Source organism: Carassius auratus, chromosome 26 (genome assembly GCF_003368295.1).
Source record: "Carassius auratus strain Wakin chromosome 26, ASM336829v1, whole genome shotgun sequence".
Lineage (NCBI taxonomy): Eukaryota > Metazoa > Chordata > Actinopteri > Cypriniformes > Cyprinidae > Carassius > Carassius auratus.
Genome location: NC_039268.1, coordinates 12,898,832 through 12,921,229, shown reverse-complemented (window position 1 = coordinate 12,921,229; position 22,398 = coordinate 12,898,832). Strand labels below are relative to the sequence as shown.

Below are 22,398 nucleotides of genomic sequence, written 5' to 3'. Positions count from 1 at the left end.
TTGTATGAGTACTACACAACTCAAGCCCCCCCCCCACGCACAAAAGTGCGCGAACCTTACAGCCCACCGCCAATGTATGCTCCACCATTGCACACACACCTATGAGATACCTAACACTATAATACATATTATACACATAATATACTTTCACCAATTAAGACTTATTAGTTACTCCATAACATATACAAGTAGACCATAAATGTTATACAATTTCTGCAATCACTCCAGACATTTTGTACTGGAGGCATAGCCCATGGAAACTTCTTCCACCTGAAAATCTTGTCAGAAATAAAAGTAAACTGAGGACATTCTTTCTAAATAAATAAATCAAAACATTAAATAAATGTGCAAAACCAGCAGTTATCAATATCAAAATCAGTTTGCTAAAAACAAACAACATTTTTTCTTTAAATTTTCCAAAGTATTTAAACTTTTGCATTGTTTAACTTGTTAAAGGTTGCAGATTTGGCTTTTTTTAAGTAGTGCATCAGTGAAAGTCTCTTTGTAACAACTGCTGCCTTTGGAGGCAATCATGACTTTGGAGGCAATCCTTTTTTTAAACATCTCTGTGCTCATATTAATAGATTGTTATTAATGTTGAAAAGAGCTGATAATTTTTTTTTTCACGTTTTTTCTGGGGAATTAATTGAAAGAACAGCATTGTTTGTTACATTTGTTACAGTTACATTTATTTGTTACATTTATATTATTTACATCAACTTTTGAATGGTATAATATTGCATATTGTTATTGAAACTTCATAATGTTTCACTTGATTATACATTTAGTCAGGAATTATAGTTTGGAAAAGGTCTAACTAATAAAATGTTTATACGTTATATGAAAACTAGTACAAGTATATAAATAAATAATAAGAGACTTACTCATGTTTATGATCTCTGCTGAATAAAGTGCTTCATTCTTTTTTTCTGAGGAAATCCAAATCTCAAATACTCAACCACATCACATTTTGGGGTGACTTATATCTTATTCCTCTCATCGCAAAGCAAACAGTAAAATAAAAATAAAAACTTTATTTAACATTAGAATCTGAATAGCGCGTTCAGCGCGGGGGCTTGGTAGAATTAGAAGATAATGAAGAGAGATGTGAAAAACTGACAAGACATCACGTTGTTTTCATATGGATTACTTTATCACAGAATATTTGTTTTCGGCGTCACTTGTTTAGTGTAAAAGTAGACATGTCAATCTTTCTATAGATATATCTCTCATGTCTATTCATTGAGTATTCACTGAGTTACAGTTCATTTTAATGACGTGTTTGTAAATGAATATCACAGCAGACAAAGGCTGCAGACAGCACACCTTGTTAGTTATCTTTATTTTATGTGCACAAAGTTTTGTTGTTATTATGTCTGTATACAAATAAAAGTAGACCCTTTACAGATTCGATTTTGCTCTTATCTGTACGATCAAAACTGAAAGCGTAATTTAAGTTATTTTCGGGGTTATCAGGAGAAAATGACTCATAACGCGTATACGCATTAACTGACTCAAGAGGGTTGAACAGAACCCTTCAAAACGAAAGAAAACAGACTTCTCTCTGCTTATGTAATGTTAATCCGTATGAAATGTGCATTTCACTGGCGCGTTCACTACTGCGAAGATCGCGAGACAGCATCGTCAACTTTATCTTTGCAGTCGACATGACATTGATACAGAAAACACTTGTTTATTAATAATTATATTCATAAAATATAAAATATTCATAATCATTACTTTTGGCGGTTCTTTGTGACATCTTTTAGGTGCGTTATTGGCAGGGCCACCCTTAAATGTTAGCCTACATGAACGCGTGAACTGATCTGAGCTAGTCACAGCTGGACTGCTTGTTATGATGTCATGTCAAGGTCATTTTTAATGTCCATAAATTCAATTAGGCTAAACATAGCCTAACTGTTACCTTTATCTTACGTTAATCAGCACCTGGCCTGTCTAAATCCTTCTAGATTTCAAGCCATTCCACCACTTTTCTAACTGCCAACTAAGCTTGTGGATATGAGGGGCAGGTGGGCGGTGGGTTAACATGAACCGCTCTGATTGGCCGAAAGCTTTTCACTCCACTTAAACGCTGTGGATCAGCGGCAGAATCAGCATCATAGATTGCATGGAAACTGAAATCGGCGAAAAGCGAGACGCAACAAAATGCGTACCTAGAGAGCAGCGAATCGTACAAGCGTACTTATGGGTCAAAATGCGTGCAGAGTACGGAAAATGCGTACATGTTGGCAGGTCTGCTATATTTACAGAATAACATCAGGACTACACAAGGGATGTGATGAACCTCAATCTGTTTAGGCTTTCTGTTTGAAGCTTAGGCCTCTAAAGGTGCACTTTAGAGGCATAAGAAAGGAGGATAAGAGAGAGGGAGAGAGAGAGTGAGTGAGAGTGGGGGGGGGGGGTGTAGATACTCTCAATGGAAAATATTGACTTATACATAGCACAAAAAGAAGAAAAATAAGGACAGTCTGTTTCTACACACAATTCACCCATTATGTATTTTGACATGCATTATTCATATGATTCAAGGTTATACCATTACATATGTCAAAGCTAAAGGAGAAAAAATAAGCTATGCAAGCAGTCCTCCATCACTTTTATGCTGTACCCCCGACAGGTTCAGAGAAGCAATAGCCTGTAGCGTTCTTACATTTGTGCTTGTCCTAACACACATAATTCTATTGAATTCCAATAAATGTACATTTCACTACTTTGTAACTTTATAATATTATCTAACACCATAGGTTACCTGATGTCAGGGTAATGTAGAAAAAATAGTGACTTACACTGCTCTATATAAGTAACAAGAATTGTTGGCATACCTCAAGCAGTCGAGAGTTTTCATAGCACACACCTGGACAGAATATCGTAATTTCTTCTTAGATTAAAGAGCTACATAACAATAGTTGTCCTACCTGACGAGGTTGTGCAGGCAGTGAACTGTGCTGTTCTGAAGGTTCACTGTTTAATGCCAGTTCTTCCATACTGATCTCAGCCTGCACCGGTTCTGCCATTACAGTGTAACTCAGATTTGCAATTGTGTTTTTTTAACTCTCTGAGGCAGCAGGTAAAGCAAACACTCCACTCAGAATCCGGTCACTGCTCACTAACTTGCTTTTGTCTTATTGCAAAAATGTACCCGTCATGCAATCTAAGCTGTTACATTCTTGTGTGCTCAGATTAAATAAAAAGCTTTGGAAGTGTCCAAGAGATGAGGAGAGGGTATGTCACATGATATCCAAGGAGAGGAAAGAGAAGCATGGAAGGAGGAGGAGGGAGGTCGTCAGTCCATTAAATAAACAATTCCAGTCACCAGGGAGATACTGCAAATAAAATAATTGACCAATTAGGGGCTGTGTAGACGCCCGTTGTAATACTTTGTTACATTCAGTTTCTTTTTTGAAAATATTGTTTGCAAGTTTTGTTGATGTTTAGACAACATTTCTATATCACAGTGTTCATCACATCACTGTTGTCTGTTATGTTCCCTTAAATTTCTTCACTCATTTTATTTCTTACACGTATCATATTACTAATATTACATACTGTTTAAGACCGTAGTAGGGGTGTCACGATATACCGGTATTAGCGATAACCATGGTATTAAAAGCAACAATTATCGATATTGTGTAAATTTAGTGTGTGACGATATACCGGTATTAACAATAACCCCAATATTTAAAATGAACAGTTCTCTTATGATAACACCACATGTAAATAGTCCAGCACCAGTACCTGGTTGAGCTCCCAGGTGGTAGTACTGTGCCTTAACACTGACACCTGTCACAGCTGTGTTCGTCAAAGTTGCCATTATTTTACTAGAATTGGAAACGTTATATTAACCTGTTAACAGCGTTTTTCTATCTTCATATATTTAAGTAAAGGGGGATTATATTAACATGTACTGCATTTTCTTTACTCGTTTTTGTATTTGCAATCAATACGGTCAATACAATGTACATAGTATAATTTTATTTCTTTTTTTAAAATCTATTAACAGTTCCACGATTAAAACCGATCTTGAAAAACTGAGCGACCACATTGCTACATTAAACTCCAATGGACTTAATGCCTCATTTGCGGTCATTCTTCAATAAGGTTCATTAGTTAATATTAGATTATTACATTAGATAACATATATAAATAACAAACAATAATGAAAAATGTTTCCAAAGCATTTATTAATCTTAGTTCATCCTAATTTCAGCATTTGGTTATACATTATGATACATATGAACAATGAATGACTCGATTTTTATTAACTTTAACAAAGATTAATAAATTGTGTAATAAATATATTGTTCGTTGTTCATTCATGGTAATGTACATTAATGTTAATAAATGACATCTTATTGTAAAGTGTTTTATAATAATATTTATTCATTATACTGTTATTTCATAGGAGCTTCAAAGACGATGGAGCCAGAGTCTTGTGCTCTGCATTTATCATTATCCTTATGTTCGTTAGGTGAAAAAGAAAAACTCCATAAACAAAGTGAAAAAATTATTTGACTGATATCTTTTCACCCCCAAGGTTTCTATAGCAATTTCACAAACAATATTACATATTTCACTCATTTCACTCAACTCATTACATTAAAACATTAGCACGTAGCTTTCAAATATTATTAAATTATGTAAACATTATGGGTGGAACGATACATGTATTTGTACCGAACCATGAGGATGAGGACATACAATGAATAAATGCAATTCAGACCCAATCCAGAAGAGGCAATGCAACGCTGTTTGATAACCACCCGCCAGCAGAAGAACAACGAATGCCATGAGTTGCACACTTGAAAACAAAGCCCACTAGACAGCGACCATTTGCTGACTCTGAATGTGTCTCTCACAGACCGGAGTATACTTTAAAGGCTTGTGCATTCAACTGTTTGTGAAATGGAGCTTTGTGCTTGTGTATCCTACCTCAGCACAAATCCAAATATTCCATAATATTTCCATATTTGTGATGTAACATAATGTATCTGAAAGAGAAACTATTATTTATGTAAATTATAGGCTTTGTACTTCAGTCGCATTCCAACGGGGACACAGAGGCAGGCGTGCTGATGTTTGTTTCACTGTATTTTATTTTGATAAAGTATGCGCTGCGCTGGTCAAGTAGGCAATGCTGAAACTAATGTGTGTGTGTGTGCGTATATCGCAAAAATAAACAAACTCAGCGTATATAGGCTACGTTACGTGTCACAGTTTTTTCCCCCTTTTTTATCTGTAAACTAAATCAAATATATTTCAACAATGTATTCCTTGTATGTATATATGTACTGCAGATTTTATAAATATATAACAATGTAATATGGGGTGGAATGGTACACAGATGTCACTGTTTGGGGGTCATGGCTCGATATGATTTCGATACAATGAAAAAAACAAAAATCAACTATGCTTGATTTCTTTACATTTTGAACAGACAGTTATACAAAAAAATAAAAAATCCACCTAAAGAAAATATTACTCACCTTTCACTACAAATCCTTGTGAAAATACTAAATATTATTACATTAAGCAGTACATATAAACATACAAGAATATAAGAAATATATTTGATTTAGTTTACAGATAAACAAGGGAAGAAAACAGTGCGACACGTAACATAGCCTATACAGGTGGATCTCAATAAATTAGAATATCGTGGAAAAGTTCATTTATTTCAGTAATTCATCACAAATTGTAAAACGTTATCATCATATTGTGTATTAAATTCAGTGCACACAGACTCGAGTAGTTTAAGTTTTTGGTTCTTTTAACTGTGATGATGTTGGCTCACATTTAACAAAAATCCACTAAAAACATGAACATTTCAGATTCAGTCTTGGATTTCAATACAGTTGTCACTCAGGAACCTTTGCAGTTGGTATTTAGCAACGTGAGAAATACTTTTTTTTCAGATTGTGAATTGGTTATATACACAATCAAAGAGCACTATCTTTATAATCAATGAAGCTAACATAACTTTTGAAAATGCAAGACAAGGTAACTATTTTGACAATTTTTACGAATAGTGGTTGATCATAATGAGGTAAATGTTTGAAATGTGTCTGAAATTACCTTTGCATTAAGCTCCCAGTTTGCTTTTTTTATCTACACTGTAAAAAGTAAAAGCTGCCTTAGAAATCCTATTGAGTCTCTAGGAATTAAAAAATGTATTTCAAGTGCATCAAAGCTCTCTTTTTTTTCTCATAATAGGATTCCTGGAGGAACCATTAGTCTTTGCAGAACATACAGGAACTCATGGGATCATTCAAGCACTCTGTTTCCAATTCTGAGGTTCTGGAGTCACCCTTTCATCACACTAAGACCTCAAAATGCTCAGGAGGTTCCTGGAGGAACTCACAAAAAAAAAAAAAAAAAAAAAAAAAAAGGGTTATTGTAAGATCTGTTAACATTAAAGAAGAACCCAGAGATTCATGTGACAAAAATAAAATATGACTGATTATTATTATTATTAATATTTACTTATTGGAATGTGATGGATCGTATTGACTTTTGTGCCACTTGCCATGTGAAAGAAAAAAAAAAACTTGTATAATTAGAGAAGACTAAATGATTGTAAAAATTGTCACTTGTTCTGTTCACAGTCAGAATTGCCTGTCATAACATAAATAAAATAAAATAAAACGACATACAAAATCTACAAGTCAGCCACAGTATATACAACTAAATTTTTACAATTATTTCTGAATGTATAAAATATATGGTCATACAGGCATCCAGTGGCTACAGCATGTTGTTACAAATTTTTTTATTTCCTCCAGATTGCACTTTTAACTGCCTCCATTTGTTGGATTGTAAATATGTTTGTTGTATAACTTAAATACTGCAATGGCAAAAAAAAAAATTGTTTTATTAAAATAGGCTAAATGTTAAATCATTTGAAGGTGGATAGTTTACCCTAAAACTTTCAAGCAAACATTAAAAATATTTAAACTTTATTAAATTACTTAAATTTAAAACTAAATCTCACTAAACGCATTCATTTCATTAAAAACACGCAAATTACAATAACCAGTACATGAGTAATATTTAGAATTTTTTATTTCCCTAATGAAATGTTTAAATTATTCAGAAATAATTGTTCAGCTAAAAATTTTCATTTTAATTACATTTGTAATTTAATTCATTAATTTAAATTGTACTATTTAGTTCTAAGATATTTGAATCACATTTATTTGTTTTTCAAGGTGTAAATGTTTTATATATTGTTTATAAATAACACTGATGATTCCATGAATGGGATTGTGATGTGAAGTATTGACAATTTAAGGTGATTATTTATTTGAAACTTTGGATGTTGCTGTTGTTTATCAGTAAACAATGTTTTCTATGAAACTGAAATTAGTGAAATGTGCCTTAAATCACCCAGAGTTAGGGCTGCACGATGTGCCGTTTAAGCATTGATATCGCTATGTACGAATCCGCGATTGTCACATAGCAGGATGTGCGATGTAGGCTGTCGTAGTTGATCCGTTATTCATTAACTGTACGGGCAGCTGCTCCCCAGCCCTTGACGAATATGATTCGCGGATTAATTGCACAGTTTAAGGCCTGTCAGTGTAACAGAGCACATATAAGAACGAGCAGAGAGAGAGAGAGAGAGAGAGCACGAGAGAGAGTGCGAGAGAGAGCGCGCGCGAGAGAGAGAGATAGAGAGAGAGCCCCAGCTGCGCGCGCACGCTCACCTTCACCATCTTCAAACAGCACAAGCGCTGTCTTGCTCTCTCCCTCGCGCAAATTAATCAAAATCAATTGACATGATGGTGTCGGAAAAAAAAAAAATTCTGTGATGACATGTTTTCTGTGTTGTCAAATCTTGTGCGATATCTTAAACTGCAGACACAATTACACAACACATGCTATACACGTCTGATTCGCGAAATAATGATTCCTTTGAACCGATTCAATTTAATGAATGGTTTAAACAACTGACCTGTCCAACACTGAACTCACCAGACGTCTGAATTGGTGTATAAAAAAAATCTGTAACACTTTACAATAATGTCCTATTTATTAAACTATTTAACTATATTATTTAACATTTACTATTACTAAACTGCACTTCTACAACATTGTTAATTTCAACATTTAGTATGATAATATGATCATATCTTTAGATATATCGCATGATAATATCTTTAGATATATCGCCCAGCCCTATGGTGATCTCTATATAATAAGCCCAACATGCCCCAGCACCTGTCAGATATAGAGGCGTGACATGCTTTGATGGTGAATCCAAAACAAGTTATAAAAACAATACTTACAGTGCAGCTATAAAATTCTTTAACAGAATTGTATAGATGATGCCCCATTAAGATGTGTTATATGCCCCAAAATGCCCCTGTTGAACCCCTAGTTTTTACAGCATGGGAACAAAAATTCTTCCTCTTCTCTAAAGATCTTCTCTCGAAGATCCGGGGCGCTGCGCTGTGGCGACCTGCATTGTGTTTCACGTGCAGCATATATCGTGTTTGTAGTACATTGGCTTTTTAATGAATATTTTTAAATCGTCTGTAGAGTGGAGTGGCCCTATGCTTAGCAACTATGGAATAATATCAGTGGATTACCGGACTTATTGTTTGGATTTGAAGCATTAATCTAATCAACGCATTAAGTGTCGAAAACGCCCGGGAGGTGTGATTCGGTGCACCTGGGAATTTTTGCTCCAGTGCAACAAACATGTTGAGCTCAAATCGTATTACTGTATAACAGATGACTTTTAAGGTTCAAAAACTTTTGACTGGTAGTTTAAATATGGACAGTCCATAGACTTGTGATATCTTCAAAAGGTGAGGCTACTCAGAAAAAAAGAAAACAAAGAGGTGGAAAGAGAGGCTGGATTCGGCAGAGATTTAAAAGGCTGGGAAACAAACTATTCTCGAACTATTGGATCGAAACTCTGATATCACAGCAAAGTTACGCAGTGATGGAGTGTGCTTGCTTATTAAGGAAAACTGGTGCAGATCAGTGGTAGTGAGAGAATCTCCCTGTACTCCTGATATTGAATTATTGAGTGTTTCAGTAAGACCCTTTTACCTTCCTCTGGAGTTTCCACAGTTGCAAAATCAGCCAAAGTCTCGGATGTGTTCTTTGTCCTGATGCTCCGAAATTTATTTTAGGAGATTTGAATAATTGCTGTAATTGTTTAAAAAACAGTTTGAGGACTTATCATCAATATGAGAACCATTGCACTAGGAAAAATAAGATATTGGACAAGTATTATGGCAATATTAAAGATGCTTTTTCTGCCTCCACACTGCCACCACTGGGAGGATATGATGATAACGTTGTTAATCTTTGAATTAAATATCAAAAGACTTTTTGAAAGGAAGAAACCTCAGGTACAGACTGTTAAGATTTGGAAAGAAGAGAGTATTATGTGGCCTCAGAGTTGAGTGTACTTTGTGGAAAACTTTTAACTCTCTAGATCTCAATACTCAAACAATTGTGGTTTCAGATTATATACATTTTTGTATGGAGTCAGTTATAACCACAAAAAATGTATAAAATATTACCCAACAATAAGCTGTGGGTATCAAAGAAATAAAAGCAATTATTAAATAAGAAGGTAGCTTATTATAATCGTGATATTTTAGATTTAGAATTTATCAAAGATAAATTGAAAAGCAAATTAAGCTAGATAAGACCTTATATAAACAATAAATAGAAGCTAATATATCACAGGGAAACTCTAAACAAATCTGGGAAGGAATTGTAAAGATGATAAGGGTTTCAAATAAGAGAAAAGGAGAGGGAAACAAATTTGATCATTAATGATGAAAAAGATGGAGATTTTAAATTAGCAAATATGTTAAATCTTTTTTTCTCCCGTTTTGAGGGAAAAGAAGAAGAAAGAAAAAATAATCAATGGTTCTGACAATCTACAAATACATTTCTTATTAAAGAGGTTGATGTCAGAAAAATGTTTCATAAGTGTAATATATATACAAGATAATATCTGCGGCCAGTTAAAATTGTGTGTGGGGCAATTATCTACAGTTTTCACTTTGCTATTCAAAAGTCACTTGACCAGCTTGCAGTGCCAATTATATGGAAAATGACAGCTATAGTACCTAAAACTATAGTTCCTAAAATTAACAAACCATTAGAGCTTAGTGATTATCAATCAATTGCATTAAAACCTATCTTGTGTTTAAATGCTGTGAAAGGCTTATTAAAAGGTACATAGTGGAAAAAAACACTGGCTTTAAGCATTAACCGGATCCTTTTCAATTTGCTTATCAGTCAAACAAGAGAGTAGATTTTAACAGTTACATATGATTTATTCACATCTTGAGGGCCCTAAAAATAATGTGAAAATTCTCTTTGATGACATTTCTTCTGCTTATAATAATATTGTGCCATCCGTTCTGGTCAAAAGATTATCTGTAGATTTCTCTAAAGATGGAGTGATGTTGTGTTTTTTTAATTTAAAAGTAACAGAGTTCAATGAGTGTCTGTGGGTATCTCATTGTCTGACAAACAAATCAAGAATATTGGTTCCCCTAGTGTTGTCAAAAGACCCGGTACTTCGGTACCAAGTTGGTACTAAAAAAAAGAAAATGTGATGGTACCAGGTTTAAAATTGTTATTAAAGTTTTTTTTTTTTTTTACAATACAATTATGAAAAAAAGTAAACAAGTTTCAATCAAATAGTATTTGTCTTTTAATTAATGAAATTTGAACACATTCTATTTTTTGGTAAATAAAGGATTTGCTATTAAAATGGTAGCACTTTATTTTACAGTCCTGTTCCCCATGTACATACTATGTACTTATTATAGTAAATACAATAACTATGTAATAACTAGGTACTAACCCTGAACCTAACCCTAACCCATGTAGTTAACTTGGAAATACCAGAACTTTCTTAGATAAGTACACTGTAAGTACACTATAAGTACATGTTAGTACACGTACTGTAAAATAAAGTGCAACCATTAAAATTAAAACATGGAAGAAATATTGTGTGATTTATTTCTTTAAAAATTTTTATAAATTCTTTCAACAGTAGTAGCAGTATCACATACATTCTACTAAATAATAGCAATAATTCTAGCACAATGCCTTCTTGTAAAAATGAACTTATTTTGACTGGTTGCCGTGAATACCTTTAAACTGACACTGGTTTTACTCAAATGAAACGGTAAAATGCTTGTGAAGTGACTCAGAACAGTTCTGGTGATGTTGTTTATGTATTTATGTCTTCATTGAGATGGCAGATGCTGAAATTACTACAAATGTCACGCGCTTCAGTCTATGCAACCCTCTACGGACACCTCTGCAATTGAATCGCCATTGGCCATTAAATATTTTGGTTTACTCGCCAGACTGATATATAATTAGAACTTTAGTAATTAAAAGTAAACTTGATAACTATGTTTAAATGCATATTAGTCAATTTAACTGAACATTTTAACTGGAATGGTGGTGGTGCTTTTTTTTGTCATTCAGTGATTCTGGAAAAAAAAAAGAGGTGAGAAAAACTAACAAGAATACTGATAAGATAATACTGATAAGAATTCTAATAAGAAGAACTATAAAAACACACTAAAGATTACTAAGGATTAATTAGCTGCTGGATCCATGAATATTAATCAGGTTTTGTGCTTCTGCTCGAACTGATTTGCTGAAATCAAAACGAACGATAATAGGTGAGCGCCAGTCAATGAGATTGCCATTTGTGCATTAACTCCACACACTAACGTTATTGGAAAACTTATCCAGCTATTCTTAAAGATATGCCACTATTTTTACAGGAAAACACAACCAAGAATAGTTTAAATGTAGTGCGTCAAATCTCTGTCTCGGTCTGTGCGTGTGTGTGAGAGAAAGCGACAGCGATCTGTGCGCCTTAACACTAAAGGTACATCAAACACAGGTGCGCTGTGCATCCATTGAGATGAACTGCTTTTTAAGTTATCTTCCTGATGTATCCGAATTCCTTAGCATATCCAAAACCTCAGAACAACTTGATGATGTAACAGAAACTATGGACTCTCTCTTTTCTAGCACTTTAAATACAGTTGCTCCTTTACGCTTAAGGAAGGTTAAGGAAAACAGTTTGACACCATGGTATAATGAGCATACTCGCACCCTAAAGAGAGCAGCCCGAAAAATGGAGCGCAGCTGGAGGAAAACAAAACTAGAGGTATTTCGTATTGCTTGGCGGGAAAGTAGCATATCCTATAGAAAAGCATTAAAAACTGCTAGATCTGATTACTTTTCTTCTCTTTTAGAAGAAAACAAACATAACCCCAGGTATTTATTCAATACAGTGGCTAAATTAACGAAAAATAAAGCCTCAACAAGTGTTGACATTTCCCAACACCACAACAGTAATGACTTTATGAACTACTTTACTTCTAAAATCGATACTATTAGAGATAAAATTGCAACCATTCAGCCGTCAGCTACAGTATCACATCAGACAGTGCACTATAGACCCCCTGAGGAACAGTTCCACTCACTCTCTACTATAGGAGAGGAAGAATTGTATAAACTTGTTAAATCATCTAAACCAACAACATGTATGTTAGACCCTATACCATCTAAGCTCTTAAAAGAGGTGCTTCCAGAAGTCATAGGTCCTCTTCTGACTATTATTAATTCCTCATTGTCATTAGGATATGTCCCCAAAACCTTTCAAACTGGCTGTTATTAAGCCTCTCATAAAAAAACCACAACTTGACCCCAGAGAACTTGTTAATTATAGACCAATCTCGAATCTCCCTTTTCTGTCCAAGATACTAGAAAAGGTGGTATCTTCACAATTATATTCCTTCTTAGAGAAAAATGGTATATGTGAGGATTTCCAGTCAGGATTTAGACCGTATCATAGTACTGAAACTGCTCTCCTTAGAGTTACAAATGATCTGCTCTTATCATCTGATCGTGGGTGTATCTCTCTATTAGTTTTATTGGATCTTAGTGCTGCGTTTGACACAATTGACCACAACATTCTTTTGCATAGACTTGAACACTTTGTTGGCATCAGTGGAAGTGCATTAGCATGGTTTAAATCGTACTTATGTGACCGCCATCAGTTCGTAGCAGTGAATGAAGATGTATCATATCGATCACAAGTGCAGTATGGAGTACCTCAAGGCTCAGTACTAGGGCCGCTACTCTTCACGCTTTATATGTTACCCTTGGGAGATATCATCAGGAAACATGGTGTTAGCTTTCACTGTTATGCTGATGATACGCAGCTCTATATTTCCTCGCAGCCCGGTGAAACACACCAATTTGAAAAACTAATGGAATGCATAGTCGATATAAAAAATTGGATGACGAGTAATTTCTTACAGCTAAATTCAGAAAAAACAGAGGTGTTAATCATAGGGCCTAAAAACTCTGCTTGTAATAACCTAGAACACTGTCTAAGACTTGATGATTGCTCTGTCAATTCTTCGTCATCAGTTAGGAACCTAGGTGTGCTACTTGATCGCAATCTTTCCTTAGAAAGCCACGTTTCTAGCATTTGTAAAACTGCATTTTTCCATCTCAAAAATATATCTAAATTACGGCCTATGCTCTCAATGTCAAATGCAGAAATGTTAATCCATGCATTTATGACTTCAAGTTTAGACTATTGTAATGCTTTATTGGGTGGTTGTTCTGCACGCTTGGTAAACAAACTACAGCTAGTCCAAAATGCAGCAGCAAGAGTTCTTACTAGAACCAGGAAGTATGACCATATTAGCCCGGTCCTGTCCACACTGCACTGGCTCCCTATCAAACATCGTATAGATTTTAAAATATTGCTTATTACTTATAAAGCCCTGAATGGTTTAGCACCTCAGTATTTGAATGAGCTCCTTTTACATTATACTCCTCTACGTCCTCTACGTTCTCAAAACTCAGGCAATTTGATAATACCTAGAATATCTAAATCAACTGCGGGCGGCAGATCCTTTTCCTATTTGGCGCCTAAACTCTGGAATAACCTACCTAACATTGTTCGGGAGGCAGACACACTCTTGCAGTTTAAATCTAGATTAAAGACCCATCTCTTTAACCTGGCATACACATAACATACTAATATGCTTTTAATATCCAAATCCGTTAAAGGATTTTTAGGCTGCATTAATTAGGTAAACCGGAACCGGAAACACTTCACATAACACCGTACTTTCTATATCATTAGAAGAATGGCATCTACGCTAATATTTGTCTGTTTCTCTCTTGTTCCGAGGTCACCGTGGCCACCAGATCCAGTCTGTATCCAGATCAGAGGGTCACTGCAATCACCCGGATCCAGTACGTATCCAGACCAGATGGTGGATCAGCACCTAGAAAGGACCTCTACTGCCCTGAAAGACAGCGGAGACCAGGACAACTAGAGCCCCAGATACAGATCCCCTGTAAAGACCTTGTCTCAGAGGACCACCAGGACAAGACCACAGGAAACAGATGATTCTTCTGCACAATCTGACTTTGCTGCAGCCTGGAATTGAACTACTGGTTTCGTCTGGTCAGAGGAGAACTGGCCCCCCAACTGAGCCTGGTTTCTCCCAAGGTTTTTTTCTCCATTCTGTCACCGATGGAGTTTCGGTTCCTTGCCGCTGTCGCCTCTGGCTTGCTTAGTTGGGGTCACTTCATCTACAGCGATATCATTGACTTGATTGCAAATAAAAACAGACACTATTTAAACTGAACAGAGATGACATAACTGAATTCAATGATGAACTGCCTTTAACTATCATTTTGCATTATTGAGACACTGTTTTCCAAATGAATGTTGTTCAGTGCTTTGACGCAATGTATTTTGTTTAAAGCACTATATTAATAAAGGTGATTGATTGATTGATTGACAGATCGCCTGACTGAGAGTGAAACTTTAAAGCGCTCAGATAGTGTTCGGCGAGTGAACATATATCTGAGCTAAACTTATACTTAGCCTCCAACTCACACAATGGCGAGTAAAATCTGAGAATTTATTAGCCATTGGCTAATATTAGACATCATTTAGTAGCCAGATGGAAGATTTAGTCGAATTTGGGAGTGATGTACTCGCAATGTAGAGGGTTGCTATGTAGTAAACAAACCCGCACGTCTCTGCCATTCATTCATTCACACAGAGACACGCAGAACATGCAGGATTCAGATTTCAAACAACTTTTGCGGCTTAACATTTAAAAACACTGGTCCATATAGAGATTTGATTTGATTAATTTATGCTAACTTTGACAAATTCTGTGTCTGTCCATATTAAAATGTAAGTTTCATTTTCATGACTGGATTTTGAGATTCCGTCCGCGTCTTCTGCTTCGTGGTAATCATATCGCTGTATGCGTCAAGAACCGGGTTTGAACGGGACCTCAGTACCACCGGTACTTAAAGAAACCTGGTACCGTCACATTTTAATTTTTTTAGTACCGACTTGGTACCGAAGTACCGGGTCTTTTGACTAGGGATGCACCGGTTGACCGGCCATAAATCGGAACCGGACGGTTTTTGCTTAAAATATGCGATCGGCAATCGGACGGTTTTTTGTCTTTTTCCCGGCCGATTTTTCCGGAATTTCGCTCGCGTGCACAGACTACATTGTAATCGTTCGCTATGTCATTTGTGTGGAAGAGTATTTCGAAATCTGTGCGAAGGACACGGGCATCCGATCAGTACTGGAAATGCAGAGCTTCATGTCTGAGGCACAGATAGCAGGAAGCGATCATCATCAGGATGATTTTTTTTTTTTTACCTTAATATCACTTAGACTTAATTTAACTGAAAAATCACCTGCTGTAGTACACTGGAAAAAAGGGTTTCATTCATCCAATTAAAACATTTTAGGGTAATGATACACATGTATATATTTTTTTTTACTTGAGACAATAAGTTATTTATTTTTCACTGGCTCAAGTAAAAAAATATAGATGTGAATCATTACCCTATTTCTTTTGTTTTTATTGAATGAATGAAACGCTTTGCATCTTTGTTTTATTCGCACCAACATTAATTGATTTTAACATTTTGGTAAATGTATTTATATAGCATACTTTTATTTAGTCTCATTGGTAAAGAGCTTTTTGTTTATTTAAAACCAAGTTAAAAAACTAAAATACTGAATGCCGATTAAGAAGCATCTTATTGAATGTGTGTTGATTGTGTTGCTTGGACTGTAGAACTATGCAGTTGTTGCCTTTAATTTCACATGGTTACAGTTAATATTTATATTTAAGGCCAGTTCTATGTAGTTTCAACCCAATTCAAAAACAAAAGCTAAATGCTGATGTCTGTACCATCTATGTTTGTATTGAATCTAGGCTACTTATTGTGAAGTAATTGCCTTTAATTTCAGATGGTTACGGTTATTGTTTTCAATAGCCAAAAGCAAGTTTGGCCTATTAAATACCAAATATCTTGTTTATGCACACTTTTCTTCTTTCTTGTTTGTTGCTTAAAAAAAAAAAAAAATCGGAAATCAGTATCGGAATCGGCCAATTTGCTTGTAAAAAATCGGTATCGGAATCGGCCATGAAAAATCATGATCGGTGCATCCCTACTTTTGACAACACTACTTTGAACAAAAAGGGGGCCAGCAAAGACTATATTTCCTTAGAAAGATGAGAGTGTCATTTAGTGAAAGCCCTCCATTGTTAAAGGTGTTTTATAACTGTTTTATTGAAAGTGTACTGACCTTTAGTATTATTTCCAGGTTCGGGAATGTTACAGTGGAACAAAAGAGTATGTTTAGGAAAATGTTAAGTACTGTGAGTAAATTACTTGGTATTCCCCTGTGATGGGCTTACAACAAATTTATCAGACCAGATGCCTTGGTAAAGCTAAAAAAATTATATCTGACGATAGGTACCCATTGTATAATGAGTTTGAGCTTTTGCTTTCAGGTAGAAGATTTAGGATACCTGTGTTTTTTTAAAATAGGGTGAAAAATATTTAATATCACATGCATTTTTCTTTAATGAGCAGGTCTCATTCAGTATTAGTATTTCTCGATTAATTGATGTGAAATTTGTATTGTCCTAATTGATGTTGTATTGTCTTTTGTGAGAACAGCATATTGAAACAAGACACTGAAACTAAATTTTCCCAAGGGGATAACTAACTAACTAACTAACTAAATTAGCATAACATGGCCTCACCCCTTGTTGCATGTTCCCAGGTGCTGGCTTTATGTAAATTTCAGGGTTAGTGATGTCACCAACCCAGGAAGGAGCTTGTTGACACAGACAGTCATTCATTGATGTCACGGTTATTTTAAGCTCTTGTAATAATTCATTTGGAGAAGAATTGCAAGAGAAGAGAGCAGTCAGTGGGAAGTACATGAATGGAGGACTAAAGAGAGGGTAAATTATATCTGCATGTCTTCAGTGTCTGCAGGAACACAGGATGAAGCACCATTTATCAAGGGAGGCATAATTCTCATCTCCCCAGGCACTAACAGCCATTTCTACATAGCGGAAGTTGGGTATACTGCACTGTGGGATGTGGGTTTTACATATTCCATGCTATGATGTACTGTTTACACATTTCAGCAAAGGGTAATTTGAGTATTCTGCGCATAAAGAAAATTTCCATACTAAACTGTAGTACTGCTGTAAATGTACTGCAAACTATATGAATATAATTATTAAAAAAAAAATACAGACTGTGCTACTAGCTGTACTTATCCTTCTGTAAAGACCAATTTACAACTCACTGACAGACAGCAAAAGACAATTTTTGGGGGATTTTGTCACAGTAAGTTACCACTGTTGGTGTCTGTTTTCGCTGATTGAACATGCTGCACTGGCACCTGATGCGTCATGGAATGGCTGAGAAGTGACTTATTATAATTTAGTGTTCCTCCACATTGGTTCGCGTCTGTCACTGCAATGAGACTTGGCCTTAATATAGCTACAGGCAGGAGTCCTCATCTATAATCATCGCTGAAGAACTGGCTCAGCCTTTTCCGATGTGCTGTGTTGTGCTATGCTGATTTATATTTAGCGGTTCTTTTGTGTTTTGTTCAGTGACGCAGAAAGTGACTATTATTTGCAGGCAATTCGTGATCAGCAGAGTTTGTCAAGTTTTGGTAATAGTACAGTTCACTTGAAACTAGGACTGTGCGATTAATTGAAATCGAAATAAAATCGCGATTTGAGTGTGCACGATTTCTAAATCGAAGATTTTCTGCAGCCCCGACCTCCCGCAGTAGGTTATCTGAACCAATGAGGATGCAGCGCACCTACCTGTAAGTGGAGCGCGAGAACAGAGCAGACTAACTCCAGGTTCACACACTTTGTCTGTGATGCATAGCCTTTTTTTCCAGCCCATGTTAACGCAACAGAACGTTCACACTGCATGCGGTAAAAAGATGAGAACAGAAAAGGTTATAAATAGAAAGGTGCGAAAAGATTTAATATCTTGCGCATGAGCACAGAGAGAGTTGTGAGTGCACAGGACACAGGTTGAGTGAGAGGAGACACGTTGTAAGGCAGCATATATCCGATCCTTATACAGTCAATGATCTGATCATGCGCATCTGGTTTTGTTAACAGAGCAAAGGTAATCTGCCTGCGAGTCAGTGATGCGCGGGTTGATCCAAAATGAGCGGGTGCCTGCGGTCGCCCGCGGTTACGAGTCATTCAAAAATATTTTTAATGATATTCGGGTCGCTGCCGGTAGGGCCCTAGTACTAGACACATTTTTGAAATACATAGGCCTACACTTTATTGGCTGAATAACTGGCATGAAGATGACGCACAAGCTCAGTCTGCACGTAGAGATGGAGGCGGCAAAGATGACGCATGGGGAGCAACGTCGCTGTTTTTGGTAAAACATGATTTTGACGACTTCATTAAGTTTTGTTTGATAGAAAACTCTTTTTAAAAGATTTTTGTTTTGTATAAATTGTATCTTAATTTTGATCAATATTTTATCAATCAGTTGCCCGTATTTTAATAAATAAGAAGCAAATATATAGCCTAGCAGACAATGTAATAAGGCGCCGGCACGATCTCTTGCATTGCTCGTGAACCAACCCGAAACTCAGCGTGTGCCTCACAGATTTCAGAAATATAGGCTATATATTACAGACAGCTTGAAATGTCTTCTTTTAAACGAAAATATTCAAACCAAAATAAACGGGCTATTCTCTGATGTAATCCATATGAAATGTGCATTTCTCTCTGGCGTTCATGGCGAGTCTCCATCATCAAACACAGAAAACACCAGTTTATTACTAAACAATTAAATGACTCCTTGCATATTTTCGAACCAGCAGGCCATTATGGGTTGAGCGAGACCACACGAAATGAGGGAGCGGATCGGGATATCCAGAAATGCGCTCTCTGCTCACGAGCTCAGAACAAACCCGAGCCTCAATGTCTGCTGACCTTGCAGAAACATACAAATAGACATAGCCAGACTAGACTATTTTAGTACAAATTATGAGCTTACTGACCATTTTTTTTTATAATTCTTTTTTGATTTTTTTGCCTAGTTAGTTTTGCCTATGTTCCTATGGCCCAATCATGCTACGATGAGCATTTAATGCTTTTTAAAAATGCGGGTCGGGTAAAATATTTTAATTTTATTATTTTTGCAGTCCGAGTTGCAGGCAGGTTAGTTGAAAAAGTCGGTAAGGTGCGGGTTATTAATACATTGACCCGCGCATCACTGGTGCGAGTGGATAGATTCGCATATTATTTTAATGTGCTTTCGCGATACAATAATGCGCTCTCGTTGCTGCTTCTGAACCGCGTACACATAACTTACTGTATATGCACTGCAGATGGAGTATGTCTGACCCTTGGGCAATAAATATATTGGGCAAAACCATAGACTGTAAAAAAATATGGACGTAGTGTCCTTGACGTCACCCATAGACTCCTCAATAGCGGTTTTGAAGCCTAAAGTGTGCAGAGCGGGCCGTCGCCATCTTGGCAGTGCGTCACCGCACGACTCTCCTGGATAATCGAAAATGGGCAAAAAGGCGGGAGCTGATTGCTGAAACCACACTCCACCTAGTGTGACGGCATTGTCAGCAGCGGCAATCCACCTGTCACTCAAGTGGCCATGGCCTTAATTATGCAGAACTTTAAGGATTAATATAATTTAAACGGATGAGTTATAAAAAAATCCACCCCACTCACAGTTGTCATGAAGGGCAAAATTAGCAATATAGACCAAAATAATTTTTTGAAACTGGCTGTAAACATGTTTTTTTCTGCTGTAAAGTTGGGCATTTTAACATGGGGAGTCTATGGGACTTACTCTCTTCTGCAGCCAGCCTCAAGCAGCCAGTCGATGAATTGCAGTTTTAGTCACTTCCTTATTGGCTTCACGAGTGAGAGCGCGAGGTTGCCACTCGGGCAAAACATAGAACACCTGAGGCACCGCTACAGTGAGCTCTAGGACCAATGCATGGCAAAAAAAAAAAAAAAAGAAAAAAAAAAATCCTTGAACATGGTTTTATTTATTTATTTATTTTTCCATATGTCTAGACATTTTGTTTGACATCATTACTTAGTGATTATTTTGCCTTATGTCTGTTCTAGAGACATTTGATAAAGCTCTCATTGGTTTTCTTTTGGAAATATGTTTAAAATTTATACTTAATGCCTTTATGACTGTAAAACATGTCTTTCTGAGTCAAAATCGTGATTAAAATCGAAATCGCAAAATTGATCAAAAAATCGTGATAGGTTTTTTTTTTGTCCATATCGCACAGCCCTACTTGAAACCTTAACCGAAGTGGTACTAAAAAAACTTGATCATTTAAGGTCATCAGCAAAGACATTAGTTAATAAAATGTGATTAGACACGTGTTATTTAACATATTTAATTATTGCAGGTTAGTGTCATATTCTGAGATTGCATTTGACTGTTTTAATTAATTTTGATTAAACTAAATCGGATTTTTTTTGAGTGGGATGAATTAATGCATATTCACAATTAGTCAAGAACTACATGTTCAGTCAGCACACACAACGCCTCTGTACTTCTGATTTCTCCCAATATGGGGACAGGAGACTTGTCAGTAAATAAATGTCACTTTTTTTAAAAAGTAACTCAGATATTTTCTTATGAATTAAAAAGTAATGCGTTACTTTATTAATTATTTGAAAAATGTAATCTGATTACTTAACTCCCATTACTTTTAATGTGTTACCCCCAACACTGGTAATAAACAAAAATTCTATAAAAGTCAAGAAAAGAAGAAAAAATACACATCACATATGCACTGCAAACGGAGTAATGTGAACCCGGCATTATGTGTATTATGTACCTCACCCTCAGCACCTTCAAACCTTTCATGGCAGCATCATCAGCATCATCGTTTTCTTGAGATCAGCCTTTTTAGAGACCGCAGATCAAAAAACCCAATGTGATTATCAGCCGACAATGATTGGTAGCCGTTCAATCAGAGCACCCCAGTCATAAATAGTCTAAGACCAGTCATAGACCGGTCACTTCATGATAGAAAATATTGTTAAAATATTGTCTTGTCTCATTCTTGTGAACCCAATATCGACTACTGTCTCATGAGCTAAGTGTATTGTCACACCGCTAGACATTGAGTTAGAGACTCCAAACTTGCTATGGTTAATGAGACTGTCCTCTATCCATGTGCCAAATTTCATTACTTTCCCACATGTGGTTCTGTGGGATGCCATAGACTCAAAAGCAGCAGCAGCAGAAGACGACGACGAAAAAGAAAACGAACAAATACAACAAATTATTTTCGTGAACATTACTCACAATTGTCTTAATCATTCATGTAATTGGTGCATTTACTTCCAGAACATTGGATTGAAAAACAAAGTTTAAGGAATTTACATTTTCTTTTAAGAACACCACAGCACATCTTTGCATTAAGTAAAAAGAAAAATCACATATTTATCAGTATTCATAAATAAAAAAAGATTAAACTTTTAATTAATGTTTTATTAAATGTATTAATAATATTAAAGTTATCACTAATTAAAAATTTAAGTTAACTCATGATTCACACCATATAGTCCTATAAATGACAGAAAACCTCTCTCACCTGAACCTCTTCTCCTCGCACTGACTGGTCTCCTAACAATGGCTCTGCTGGGGGAGCGTTGATAGTGACAGACTTCTCCGAGCGACTGCTCTCCTTAATGCGGGATTTGTGGCGGTCCCGGCTACGCTCTCTGAGAAACATGGGCACAACAGTGAAGTTAGATATAGGTCCTTCTGATAGAGACAAAGTAGTACGTAAAGGAGATAAATTTTCCTCTCATGAGTTATTCATCCAAAATGACATTGCACTCATTGGCTAGATCTGTCACGGAAGTGTATTCTGTTATATAAAGTGGACAGAATTTGGAGTAGACAAATTAATGTGACCAAGTGTAAAAAGAACATGCATACCCAATCGGA

The 22,398-nt window shown here is 36.0% G+C and overlaps 1 protein-coding gene across 2 annotated transcripts in view; it reads right to left on the bottom strand.

Moving 5' to 3' along the window:
* The window catches only part of LOC113044355 (vang-like protein 1), a 109,795-nt gene that overhangs the window by 38,989 nt on the left and 48,408 nt on the right, over positions 1-22,398 (bottom strand). Inside the window, exon 3 of one of the 2 annotated variants that reach the window (XM_026204285.1) lies at positions 22,040-22,169. In XM_026204285.1, the coding sequence (XP_026060070.1) occupies positions 22,040-22,169 (130 nt within the window). Of the gene's footprint in view, positions 1-2,936; positions 3,449-22,039; positions 22,170-22,398 lie in introns of those variants that run through there. The other variant, XM_026204287.1, reaches the window with a different exon arrangement.